Consider the following 12,326-nt stretch of genomic DNA (forward strand, 5'->3'; position numbering starts at 1 on the left):
GGATTGTTGGCAAATCATCCTTGGTTCAACATCTGGTTGCTGAGCCAATAAACAAACTTTTGACTCTTCATTCAAGTGATGAATTTCAGTTTCGAGCATGATCGGGGCTCATTACTCAGCATGCAACCCAGACAGTTATTGAAGGACCTTGCGCTGATATCAGCGTGCAGATGACAGCTATGCATTGGATGACTATCAGGAAAATCACTGAGGTTATTCAGATAAGGTGCTATAAACAGATGGTGAAGCAAAACGAATGACCTAAGTTGGTGTTGCTGCATAAAGTTTACCAGACAAACAGCAAACAATTCTAGTAAATGAAAGGAACACTGCTACATGAAGGAAGTCGCTTAGCGTAAGTGAAGCAGGTTCCGATGCACACTGATTGGTGGAACGAAGGACACTGGCATAGGTGCACAAATGTGCAAGGAAGGAGAGTGGCTACAGACGACTTAAACACAAGTGCATATGATTAGGCCTGCACAATTCTAATGAACTGTTATGAAAGCAGTCTCTGATCATGCACTAAGTGACGTGTTACCCAATACTCACTGGTTGTGAATGGTAGAGAGTGAGAACATCAGGGTAAGTGGGAACAGCCCACACATAATGCAGTGTATATTTCCATGATCATTCCCGATCAATAATGCCTTCTTGCGTTAAGAGAGCTTGTGAATTCATATAAATTTAGTAAATGGAGGTTAGTGAACTGAAACCTATTAATATGCGTAAAGATATAGCAATTTTTGAAACATTTTTTTCCAATAGGGGAACGTTATGTGTTATAGATGATACTTGTAAATTAATGCTCTCGCCACAGAATGAAAAGAAGAAACAGTTAAAACACAAAACATCAAAACAAAAAGGGAAGTACAAGCTGAAAAGACTCACTTAGTCATCACCATCTCCATGACCATTTTGAGGGTTGGGTATTCTTCCCACGCAGTCAAACCTGCAACAGAAAGGTTACAAAGAGAGAGAGTCATATTGTAAGAGGTCTAGATTGCACATTACGTAAGTGAATGTTAAATTTAAAAGGTTAGCTTTGTGACTCCTATAGGAAGCTGGCTCTGTATGTAGCATACCAAAATGTGGTATGGTGTGCACAGAGTCCAGTAGAATCCCAAAGGTAGGCAGAGATAAAAGTAGATAGCACATTACTCTCTATTTGTGGTAGTGTGTGATAGCTGTAAGTCTTAATCAGAAGATAGTGTTAAGCATTTGTTGTACACACTCAGGCAAGAATTTATGTTACACACTCAAAGACTGAACTCAGACCATTTTGTTAGCATCAAAAATATTATTTTGTTATTTTATTTCCGGAACCAACCCAAGCCTGGTGTGGGTTAGTGAAATAATACATGAACAATCTTATTCAGGGTTTTACAGTTGAATGCAGGTTCAAAGGCAGTCGGTTGAATTACAGGAAAGTCAACAGTTCAAAATAACTTTTCAGTTACTTTACAGATTACTGTGCACGTTACTTTTTAGATTACTTTTTAAGTTTGTTTTTCAGTGCTTCATACAAATCAACTCCACACAAAGAGGATTTTCAAGGAAAAGCAGCCAATGCAATCCTATGGAAAGAAATTAAGTAAACGGTTTACAGGTAAGTACTTATTTGTGGGAGATGGTATTGCAAATGCTACTTACCAGTATGCATCTGTTCTTGGCATGTAGGGCTGCTGATATTCATATCTGTGCATAGTCCGCCACCTAGTGTTGGGTCCGGATGATTGCACATTGTTGTCCTGGAAGAGTCTTCGAAGTATCACGAGATAGGTGGCTCCTCCCCTGGACTACAGTGCGCATGGGCATCGCCTCCATCCCCAGATTGTTTTTAGCCATTGGCAGAGATGGAGTGAAGAAAGTGAGTGATGACCATGCTATGAGCATATGTGTATATGAATGAATACTGCAGCTGCTACAGGCGCCGGGGAGGAGGGTGGGCGATATGAATATCAGCAGCCCTACATGCCAAGAACAGATGCATACTGGTAAGTAGCATTTGCAGTTCGAGGCATGTGGGCTGCTGAATTCATATCTGTGCATAGAATACATAGCAGTCCCTCCATTAACGGCGGCCGCCCGTGCCAGCTGCAGCAGTTTGAAAAAGCGTTTTTAGAACAGCCTGACCAACAGCTGCCTGCTGTCTGGAATGCACGTCTACACAGTAGTGCTTAGTGAAGGTATGTGTGGTAGACCATGTGGCTGCTCTACAGATGTCTTCTAAGGGAATGTTACCTATGAAGGCCATAGAGGCCCCCAACTTCCTAGTGGAGTGGGCCCTCGGTGGGATAGTGAGAGTGCGCTTAGCTTTAGCGTAACAGATCTGAATGCACTTTACTATCCATCTAGCAATCCCCGCTTTGGAGATAGCGTTTCCCTTGTGGTGTGTGGCAAAAGCAACAAAAAGTTGTTTGGTTTTGCGGAAATCTTTCGTCCTGTCTACATAGTACATTAAAGCCCGTTTCACATCAAGGGTATGGAGCATGCGCTCCGCCAGCGTCTCTGGGTTTTGGAAAAACACCGGCAATTCAATTGTTTGATTCATGTGGAATTGTGATACCACTTTGGGTAGGAATTTAGGGTTAGTGCGGAGCACCACCCTGTTAGCATGTACTTGGAAGAAAGGTTCTTGGATGGTGAGCGCCTGCAGCTCGCTAACCCTCCGTAGCGATGTAATTGCTACTAAGAACGCAACCTTCCAAGTCAGAAACTGAAGCTCACAAGAGTGCAGTGGCTCAAAGGGAGGACCCATCAGCCTCGTAAGAACCACATTGAGGTTCCATTCTGGAGCTGGTGGGGTCCTTGGTGGAATGACCCTTTTGAGTCCTTCCAGAAAGGTTTTGATAGCAGGGACCTTAAAGAGTGACAGGTGCTGCCTATTCTGGAGGTATGCTGCCATAGCAGACAGGTGAATGCGGATGGAAGAGTACGCTAGATTGCATCGATACAGGTGAAAAAGGTAACAGATGATGTTTTGAATGGAAGCATCTAGCGGGTCAATATCGTGGTTAGCACAGTAGATGACAAATCTCTTCCATTTAGCCGCATAACAAGCTCTAGTAGTGGGCTTCCTTGCCTCCCGAATGATGTCCATGCAATCGGGAGGAAGATTGAGGTAGCCAAACTCTAGGACTTCAGGAGCCAGATCGCCAGGTTGAGCTGTTGCGGATCTGGGTGCTGAATGTCGCCATGGCTCTGCGTCAGAAGGCTGGGAGTGAGATGAAGCCTTTGATGCGGTACCACGGATAGTTCGAGAAACGTGGTGTACCATGGTTGGCGAGCCCACGTTGGAGCAACCAGGATGAGAGTCATCGAGTGCTGCCTGAGCTTGCGTGCCACCAGCGGTATCAGAGGTGCTGGGGGAAAAGCGTACGCAAATCTGCCTGACCAGTTCATCCACATCGCATTGCCCTGTGATTGCGGGTGTGGGAACCTGGCGGCGAAGCTTTGGCATTTTGCGTTCTCCTTTGTGGCGAATAGGTCTATCTCTGGATGACCCCACCTTTGGAAGTACGGTTGGAGTACTGATGGATGTATCTCCCACTCGTGCATCTGATGGCTGTGCCTGCTGAGCAGGGCCGCCATTTGATTGTCTTTGCCCGGGAGATGCTCTGCCATGAGGAAGATGTTCCTCTGAATGGCCCACTTCCACATGCTCTGAGCCAGATGAGACAGCTGTGGAGAGTGTGTGCCTCCCTGTTTCAGAATGTAGTACATGGCTGTCATGTTGTCCGTCCGGATCAACACGACTTTGTTGCACAGATGTACTTTGAACGCCTTTAAGGCCATGAAGATTGCCATCAATTCCAACACATTGATGTGCATCTTCCGTTGCTGTAGTGTCCATAGTCCTTGCACAGTGTAATGGAGTACATGCGCTCCCCATCCCTGGAGAGAGGCGTCCGTTGTCAGGATAATCTGTGGGACAGGCTCTTGGAATGGTCGGCCCTTGCAAAGGTTTAGTGGATTCCACCAATGCAGAGAGTTGTACGCCCGACCGCTCACCAACACTAGGTCTGTCAGTTGCCCATGAGCCTGAGTCCACTGACGTGCCAGGCACTCCTGAAGCGGACGCATATGTAGTCTCGCGTGCGGGACAATGGAGATGCAGGAGGCCATCATGCCTATCAACTGCATGAACACCCTCGCTGGAAGCGAGTGTTGGGGTCTGAATCGTTGGATCAGCGCCTGGATACTGGCGATTCTCACTGAATTTGGCTGCGCAGTGGCTGCCAGAGTGTCGATTGTCGCGCCCAGATACTGTCGCACGTGGGCGGGCTGGAGATGGGACTTTGGGTAGTTCAGAGAGAATCCCAGATCGTGCAGGAGATGAATGGTGCGTGACACGTGGTCGACGCACTGCTGTTCTGTCCTTGCTTGAATGAGCCAGTCGTCCAGGTAGGGAAAGACGTGGACGTGCTGGCGACGGAGATGCGCCGCCACGGTCGCCAGGCATTTTGTAAATACCCTTGGTGCTGTGGTGACCCCGAACGGCAGAACCTTGAACTGGTAATGCTGGTTTAAGATTGTGAATCTGAGATACTTCCTGTGTGAAGGATGCAGGGGGATATGAAAATATGCATCCTTCAGATCCAGTGTAGCCAGGAAGTCCCCCTGTTGAAGCAGGGGAAGCACCTGCTGCAACGTGAGCATATGGAAGTGCTCCGAGAGGATGTACCAGTTCAGGGGCCTGAGGTCCAGGATCGGTCTGAGGGACCCGTCCTTTTTGGGGATGAGAAAATAGAGGGAGTAAACCCCTGTTCCCTGTTCTTGCAATGGAACGAGCTCTATCGCCCCTTTTTGCAGCATGAGTAGAGCTTCTTGCTGCAACAAGGTCAAGTGCTCGCCGGACATAGGACGGTTTCTTGGCGGTATGTCCGGTGGAGTGGACGTAAGCTCTAGACAGTACCCGTACTGGATAAGAGACCTCACCCACCTGTCTGTGGTGATGGACTCCCACGCCGGCAGGAACTGCTGGAGTCTCCCCCCGACTGGTGTTGCGTGGTCGGGGGGCAGTGACAAGACGTCACTGCTTGTTGGTGGTGGTGGACCTGGAGCCATTGTTTCCACGTCCCCTGCCCTTGACATTATTGCCTCTGTAACCACCTCTGCCCTTGTTGTTAAACGAGGCTTGGGTGTTACCCTTGTAATATTGTGTGGATTGGGATGCCTGTCCTCTTGAGGTGCCTTTTGAATTTGAGCGGCGAAAGGAGCCACCCCGAAACTGCTGACTTTGTAAAGCCCCCATTGATTTGGCAGTTTCCTGGTCTTTTTTCATTTTTTCCAGGGAGGCATCCACTTCAGGGCCAAACAGATGGTCTGGATTGACTGTTTGGTTTAGTATAGTAGTCTGGATGTCGGGTTTGAACCCCGAAATCCTAAGCCAGGCATGGCGTCTAAGCAACACGCTTGTATTGATAGCCCTGGAGGCCGTGTCTGCCACATCCAGTGCACATTTGATGGATGCGTTAGTAATGAGTTTACCCTCCTGAATAAGCATCTCCCCTGCCTCCTTGTATTGGTCAGGTAGGTGTTGTAGGATGGCCTCAAGTGTGTCATAATGTGCCCTATCATAACGTGCGAGCAGGGCTTGGGTGTTAGAAATCTTCCAGATGTTAGCTGCCTGTGCAGCGATCCTTTTGCCTGAGGCTTCGAAGATTTTCGACTCTTTATCTGGGGGAGGAGCGTCACCAGTTGTTTGAGAGTTTGCCCTCTTCCGAGCGTTGGAAACGACCAAGGAGTCCAATGGCAAGTGTCCCTTGATATACGTTGGATCTGTGGGTGCTGCCCGATATTTCCTGTCGATCCGAGGGTTGACCACACGCGCCCGTGTGGGTTCCCTGAAGACCTCTGCGGCATGCTTGAGCACCCCCTTAAGCATCGGCAGCGTTTTGACCGACTTTTCAGCCACCGAGAAGGTGTCGAACAAGAAGTCCACATCCACGGGGTCGGAGTGTAGTTCGACGTCGTGGTTGGCCGCAGCTCTCTCTATCAGTGCATTGAAGGCCGCCGAGTCTTCTGTAGGGGACGTCTTGGCGGCGAAAAGCTGAGTGTCCTGACCCGACTGCGGGTCCTCGTTGTCGGCCCCGGTGGTCCAGGGCACAGGCTCCTCCTCCGGATCCGAGTACGCCGGATAGGTGTACTCGGCATCCTCCTCGTCGGCATCGACTGCGACTGAATGCGCCGGCGAGTGCCCCAGGGCCTGGGGGGACACAGGTTCCACCATAGCCGAAGATCCCGCAGAGTCCTTTTTGTTTTTAAGAGGGATCTTAAAGGGTTCCAACGCCGGCTCCGTCGTGATCTTCCTCTTGAGGAGCGACAGTTTACCGGTGTTGGCGTCGATGAACACCGCACGACGTTCCTCGACCGCAAGTGACTGGAGTCGAGGCTTTGGCACCGCTGAGGCAGCTTTGGGTGTCAATGGTTCCTTAGCGGGTCCGCCCGGCTTCGGCGCGAAGGCCTTCGGCGCCGACTTGGGCGGGAGAGTGAAACGGATAGGCTTGTGGCCCGCGGTAGTCTGAGGCGCCACAGTGTCCTGAGCGGGAACCACCCCGGCTTTTCGAATCCGCTGCAAGGATTCCGCCACCTTCTTTGTGAAGGCTGGAGAGGGCTGGACTGGCTCGAGCGAATCCTCATCCTCGAGATCCACAACGACAGAGGGCACTTTCTTCGGTGCCGGCGGCCCATGCCCATCGGCGTCGTCGCCCTGACGTTTCCTCTGAGCCGTCTTCGGGTCCACGACCCCTTTCGGCGCCGATGCAGCCGCATCTGAGATCTTCGCCTTCGGCGCCGACCCGGATGGTTTCGGGTCGGCCATTTTGGCGCGACGCTTCTGGTCGGCCATTTTGGATGCCTTTGTATTTGACGCCTCCAGAACCTTCATCACCTGCGCCACTTTCGGTTTCGGTTTCGGATCCGATGGCGCGTGACCAGTTGGCTTCACTTTCGGTTTTATCAACTGAAGTGATGGTTCCGAAATGTCCGTGACCGGGCCCGGAGGCGGGGACGTAGGACTTATAGTGAGATCTTGGGTAAGGCCCGAAGGCGATCCCTCGACCTGGGCCGTTTGAAGGGGTATAACCCCTGAGTCTGGTTGGGGATGCTCCTCCTCTGAGCTATCCCCCATCGTGGCACAAGCCTGATCGTCGTCCCCTACCTCGTCGGAGACTTCGTCAAAGTCCTCCTCACCCGCGTCGTAGGTCTCCTCATCGTACACGGGACCGGAGTCCGAGTCTTGCGAGTCGTCTTCTACCTCGACAGATTCCTGGAAAATGTCTTCTGGAGGGGGCGCCGCAGCCGATAGTTGAGCCTGGAGTCGATTGGCCCGGCGAATTTTCAGTGTCTTCTTGCTCCGGAATTTCGAACACGCCATGCAGGTGTCCTCGCGGTGATCCGGCGACAAGCAGGTATTGCACACAGGGTGCACGTCGAGGTGCGAATATTTTGAGTGGCACAGCGGACACTTTTTAAATGGAGTCCGCTCCATGACTAGAGGTGTAATGTAGGCCCGTCCGCGCCGAAGGCACGTGGAAGGGCAGCAAGAAATCGGAGCTGAGAGTCAGAAAGAAAACCCGCACGCAACTATACCGACGCCCAGCCTAAAGACCTTTTGGTCTCGAGTAGAAATAGAACAACTATCGGTTCCGACAGAGGGAACCGAAACACATCCGAACCCAATGGCGGAAAAAAACAATCTGGGGATGGAGGCGATGCCCATGCGCACTGTAGTCCAGGGGAGGAGCCACCTATCTCGTGATACTTCGAAGACTCTTCCAGGACAACAATGTGCAATCATCCGGACCCAACACTAGGTGGCGGACTATGCACAGATATGAATTCAGCAGCCCACATGCCTCGAACTCTGGGGTTACCCCAGGGTCAATGATGCACTCTCAAAGCACCCTCAGCTGCACTAGGGCAGCCAGGTGCTGAGGCCCAATGTTTATCCAATGGGGGATAGGGGGCCTCAAGTTGGTGGCTGCTCACAAGCAGGCCACAAGGTTGTGGGAGCAAAGCTCCTGGTGTTAATCTCAGGGAAAAGTGGGATCAGAGTTAGCACCCAATGTGCACACACAGCGGAACTAGGGCGGCCGGGTGCAGGGTGCTGTTTCGGCATCAGGTGCCCTGTTGTTTTCAATGGGAGTTGCAGGTTTTGGATTTTGGCTGCAGGCTCAGTCCATGAAGACTTCTGGGAGGAACCAACAGCTGGGCAGGTAAGTTGGAGGGCTCAGGGACGTAAGTAAACCTCAGGTCCTCTTCTCCAGGGCGCAGGGTGGCTGGATGCTGAGGTGTCTTTTGAGGTCGGATTTCACCTTACCGGGCCACTCGAGTTTGGGTGAGGTCTCTGTGCAGAGGCTGCAGGAGATGTCGGGGAGTCCTGGAGGGGTCAACCCACGGTGGACTCGGACTCTGGAGCGCTGGGGGACCTTGCTGGGACCGGTGGACCACTCTGATTCAGAACATAGGCATCTGGTGCAGTTGGGGTTCCAGGTGTCGGGTTTCTTTGCCTTCAGCACGCTCAGCGTCTGTCTTGGGACTTTCTTTTGAACAGGAGGTCCGGACTTTATTGAAGGCAGTCAGTCCTCCCAGGGGTTCTGGAGGTCGCTGGCTGCAGGACAAGGCAACTTTTTGTGCAGGATCTCTGGAAACTGCAGACGGGCCCATAGGGCTGGGGCCAAGTCAGTTCTTCTCTGCAGTCTCCTCTGCTGGATGCCTTCTTTCGTCCTTCTTCTTCTTAGGTTGAGGGAATCTGTCTTCTTGGTTCAGGGCTGTCCCCTAAATACTGTATTTAGGGGGCATTTTAGGGGCCTCGAGGTCAGTAACCAATGGGCTACTGACCTTTGGGTGACTACACCCTTGGAGTGCTCACCCTAAGTGGGGTAGTGGGCACAATCCCTAATCCTGATTGGAGAGTGTCTGCCACCGGAAAGATGGCTGGCACTGAAGAGTGGGCTTCACCTCGCCTCCCCCATCTGAGGTGTGGATTTGGCAGAGGTGGGAACCCTTCTGGGCTGTGCTAATTTTTCCTGCTGCGCATGCAAGTGTACCCTCACCAGGTGTATAGTGCACCCACCTAGAGGGGTGTCTTACCTATACAATAGGCAGTGGGTTGCAGGCATGGCACACAGGTATATGGGCCATGCTGACTCTTCACCTTTCTCTGCACCAAAACACGCAGCCTGCAATGGCAGTGCGTGTGTTAAGGTACATGACTTCTAAGGGTGGCACAATTTGTGCTGCAGCTCTTGGAGGCCTTCCCTGGTCACAGTGCCCTTGGTACCCATGGAACCTTCACAAGGGACTTATATGTGACCAGAGAGGTACCAATTGGGGGTACAAAGGTACAGTTTTGGGAAAGAACACATCATTTCAAAGTGCACCAGTAGTCTGGCAAAAAGTTTGTGTCTTTGTGGGTTTGGCGGGGGGGGTTACTGCATCAGAAACCCAGCTTCCTACACCTTCTTACACACATCCACTTGAGCTGCGAGTGTGCAGGCATGGTGAGTCAAGGCATCTCCAGTCTCTATGATTTTACATTCAAACCTGGTTGCGTCTAGATTATGGAGATAATGATTCTGAGGTCTGATTAAATCAGACTTCTGTATACGCATTTAATTTACCAGGAAATTATTAAATGACTGAGTACTATTCTGCAGAAAGGTCCATGGAATCAACTACTATCTGATGTTGCAGTCACAAATCCAGAAACTCTTCCACACTGCAACAAGACTGGTTTGATAGTCTTCACAGAACTAAGGAAGTTATAATGTAATAAAGAATAAAGGGAGGGAGTTTGTTGTACATGTTGAGTATGAGAACTGTCTATCCCATTTTGTCAAAAAATGATGATAACTAAGATCTGGGCAACAACACAAACTGTTAAAAATGCACCAAACTTTCAAGAGTCCAATATAGTTACTACATTTTTTCCAAGTCAGGCACAGAAAGTGCCAAAACAGTCTGCCAGTTCTTCAGAAACATACATATAAATGAATATATAGATCACAGATATATAGATCGATGTTAGATTTGGGGGTCTCTAGTTGGCACAGGTAGGTACTTGTGACAAATAGGGACCCTTGCTTCTAGTCAGGGTAAGGGGTACACTCCTAAAATAACCCCTGCTCACCACCTTGGTAGTTTGGCACGAGCAGGCAGGCGTATCTCAGAGGCAGTGTGTAAAGCATTTGTGACCACATCCAGTAACCCAGTTACAACACTACAAATGGACACCACTCAAGATTTATATAGACTTAACACATAACCACAAACGACAAAAATCCACAATACTATTCTTAAGACTGTACTTTTAGCTTAGTTCAGTTCAGTTCTTAAGATGCGACACTTTGCGTCAATGTACCTTACGATGCGTTGCGCTTCCACAACAAGCAATGTTGCAGCGATTGAAATGTGGCAAAGTTCCGGTGCAAAGAAATAAAGACAGGAAGATCTTCCAGATGCGGCACGCTTCTTCGATGATGCGATGAGTCTCGGTTCGATGCGTCAGCTGCAGCGGCGACACTCTTGTTCCGCAATGCGACTGCAACAGCTTCAGCTGCGTGTTAGACCTGTCTGACTTTTTGCGTAGTCCCTCCAATTTAATATTTATTTTGTCCCCTTTTTGCCCCTCATGCCTTTATTTATTTTTGTGTCCACTAGCTTTGAAGGTGTTGGTCTAGGGGATAGGTGCTTTTTCACCCTCATAGTTTTTCACCTCAGGCCTAGAGGCCTTTCCTGACGGGAATTCCCTTGGAGTCACAAAATGGTGGCTACCAACTGTCCCAACTGTCATACCTGGAACCTGTCCCATAGGATAGAGTAGGGCATTCCAGAACCTTCTGGTCCCTTCTGGACCTCTGAGGGTCAGCCTATAAAAGGCGGAATGCTGGTCAGCCATTTTGTCTTGCAGTGTGGGCTGGTTGGAGGACAGGCTGTAGCGGAAGGTGGGGGTAGGATAGTCAAAGGGTTGACCTCCCAGTTTAGGGACGCTCCTTATTGATTCACCACCCGTCCTCTCTTTGGTTACTTGACCTGACCCCGCTGGGTGAGAAATCCTGAAGACCCTGGGCACCAATTCCCCCCGGGACCCAGTAGAAGGCGTGGGTGAGGGAGCTTGTATGAAGTAGAGCTCTATCCCCTGGACAGTGAGAGAAAAGGGAAGGACCATCTAGCCCTTTCAACCGACCCCCTCCTATTCCCCCCTCATCTGGTAATGTGGGTCTGAACTGCCTTGAGAACTCAAGAGTGTTAATCCTGCTCTGGGTCGACATTAAGGATTGTGCCATTGAGCAAACCGACACCCTACTTTTCTCCTTACCCTCGGTTATATCAGGGTCCTGTGGGAGCTGAGGGAGATTGTCGCGCCCCAGCCGGGTGCCCCCTGCCTGCACCTCCAGCGGTTTCCTGGTTTGTGGCAGAGAGACTCGGAGAGGCCGTTGAGCGGTAGTGTCTTGGTGCCGCTTCTGCGTGGAGGAGAGGGAGAAGCGTCTCCCCTTGGTGTCAGCGCAGTGAAAGCGGGTCCGGAGGAAGTGCCCGGAGGCTCGAGGTGAGAGGCGGCGCCAGCGTGAAGGAGAAGCGTCTCCCCTTGGGTGCCAGCGCGGTGAGAGGCGGCGCCAGCGTGGGCGTACCGCGCATGTCAGGAGGAGTAGTGCTTCCCTCGACCGGCGCGAAGGAGAGGTGAGGAGAGGCGCCATAGGGGTCTGTGGGGAAATCCCCTCGCGGGAGCACCGCGGAAGGAGCGGCTGACTGGGGAACGGGGGCGGAACTCTTCCTACCCCCCTGGGAAAGACCAACGCCGAGATCCCTGGCAATTGTAGAAGTACTGAATCCTCCCACTTGCAGGGCCGATTCACTGGCCGGAAGCCAGCCAATGAAGCGGAATAGGTGAGGAGAGGGAGGGAGAGTAACAGAGGAGATCGACATACCGTTTGGGCATTGGTAAGATTGGAGATTCTCCCCCCAAGGCTTGGAGTGGGGAAGACTTATGAACAGCGATTAAACTATCCTTATTTTGCCAGACCTGTGAGGAGTTGGGGCTAAGCAGCAGTCAATGTCTGAGGGAGGTTGATTACACATCCTCTGTATAACCTTGGGAAACAGCTGAGGGTTGTATATTACTCTTGAAAATTACTGCCAGAAGTATCTGAAGTTGCCGAATAGCCCTGGTTTCAGGCAGAAGGGAAGTAGAGTAAAGAAACTGTATTTGTTAGCCTGTGGTTGTAAAGAAGCAAAATCTAGAAACTGTTCCTTTGAATGTATTAGGCTCAATCAGAAAAGCGAAGTCCAGCTAAATACAGTCATTGCTTCTGGGTAACAGA

At 50.7% G+C, this 12,326-nt stretch overlaps 1 protein-coding gene across 2 annotated transcripts in view; it reads right to left on the reverse strand.

Annotated features, from left to right (window-relative positions):
• The window catches only part of INTS1 (integrator complex subunit 1), a 536,581-nt gene that overhangs the window by 355,562 nt on the left and 168,693 nt on the right, over positions 1 to 12,326 (reverse strand). For both annotated transcript variants that reach the window (XM_086940596.1, XM_086940597.1), the window contains exon 18: positions 892 to 952. In XM_086940596.1, the coding sequence (XP_086796722.1) occupies positions 892 to 952 (61 nt within the window). The remainder of the gene's footprint in view (positions 1 to 891; positions 953 to 12,326) is intronic.

The sequence above is a fragment of the Lissotriton vulgaris genome, chromosome 10 (assembly GCF_964263255.1).
Source record: "Lissotriton vulgaris chromosome 10, aLisVul1.2, whole genome shotgun sequence".
In the NCBI taxonomy this organism is placed as follows: domain Eukaryota; kingdom Metazoa; phylum Chordata; class Amphibia; order Caudata; family Salamandridae; genus Lissotriton; species Lissotriton vulgaris.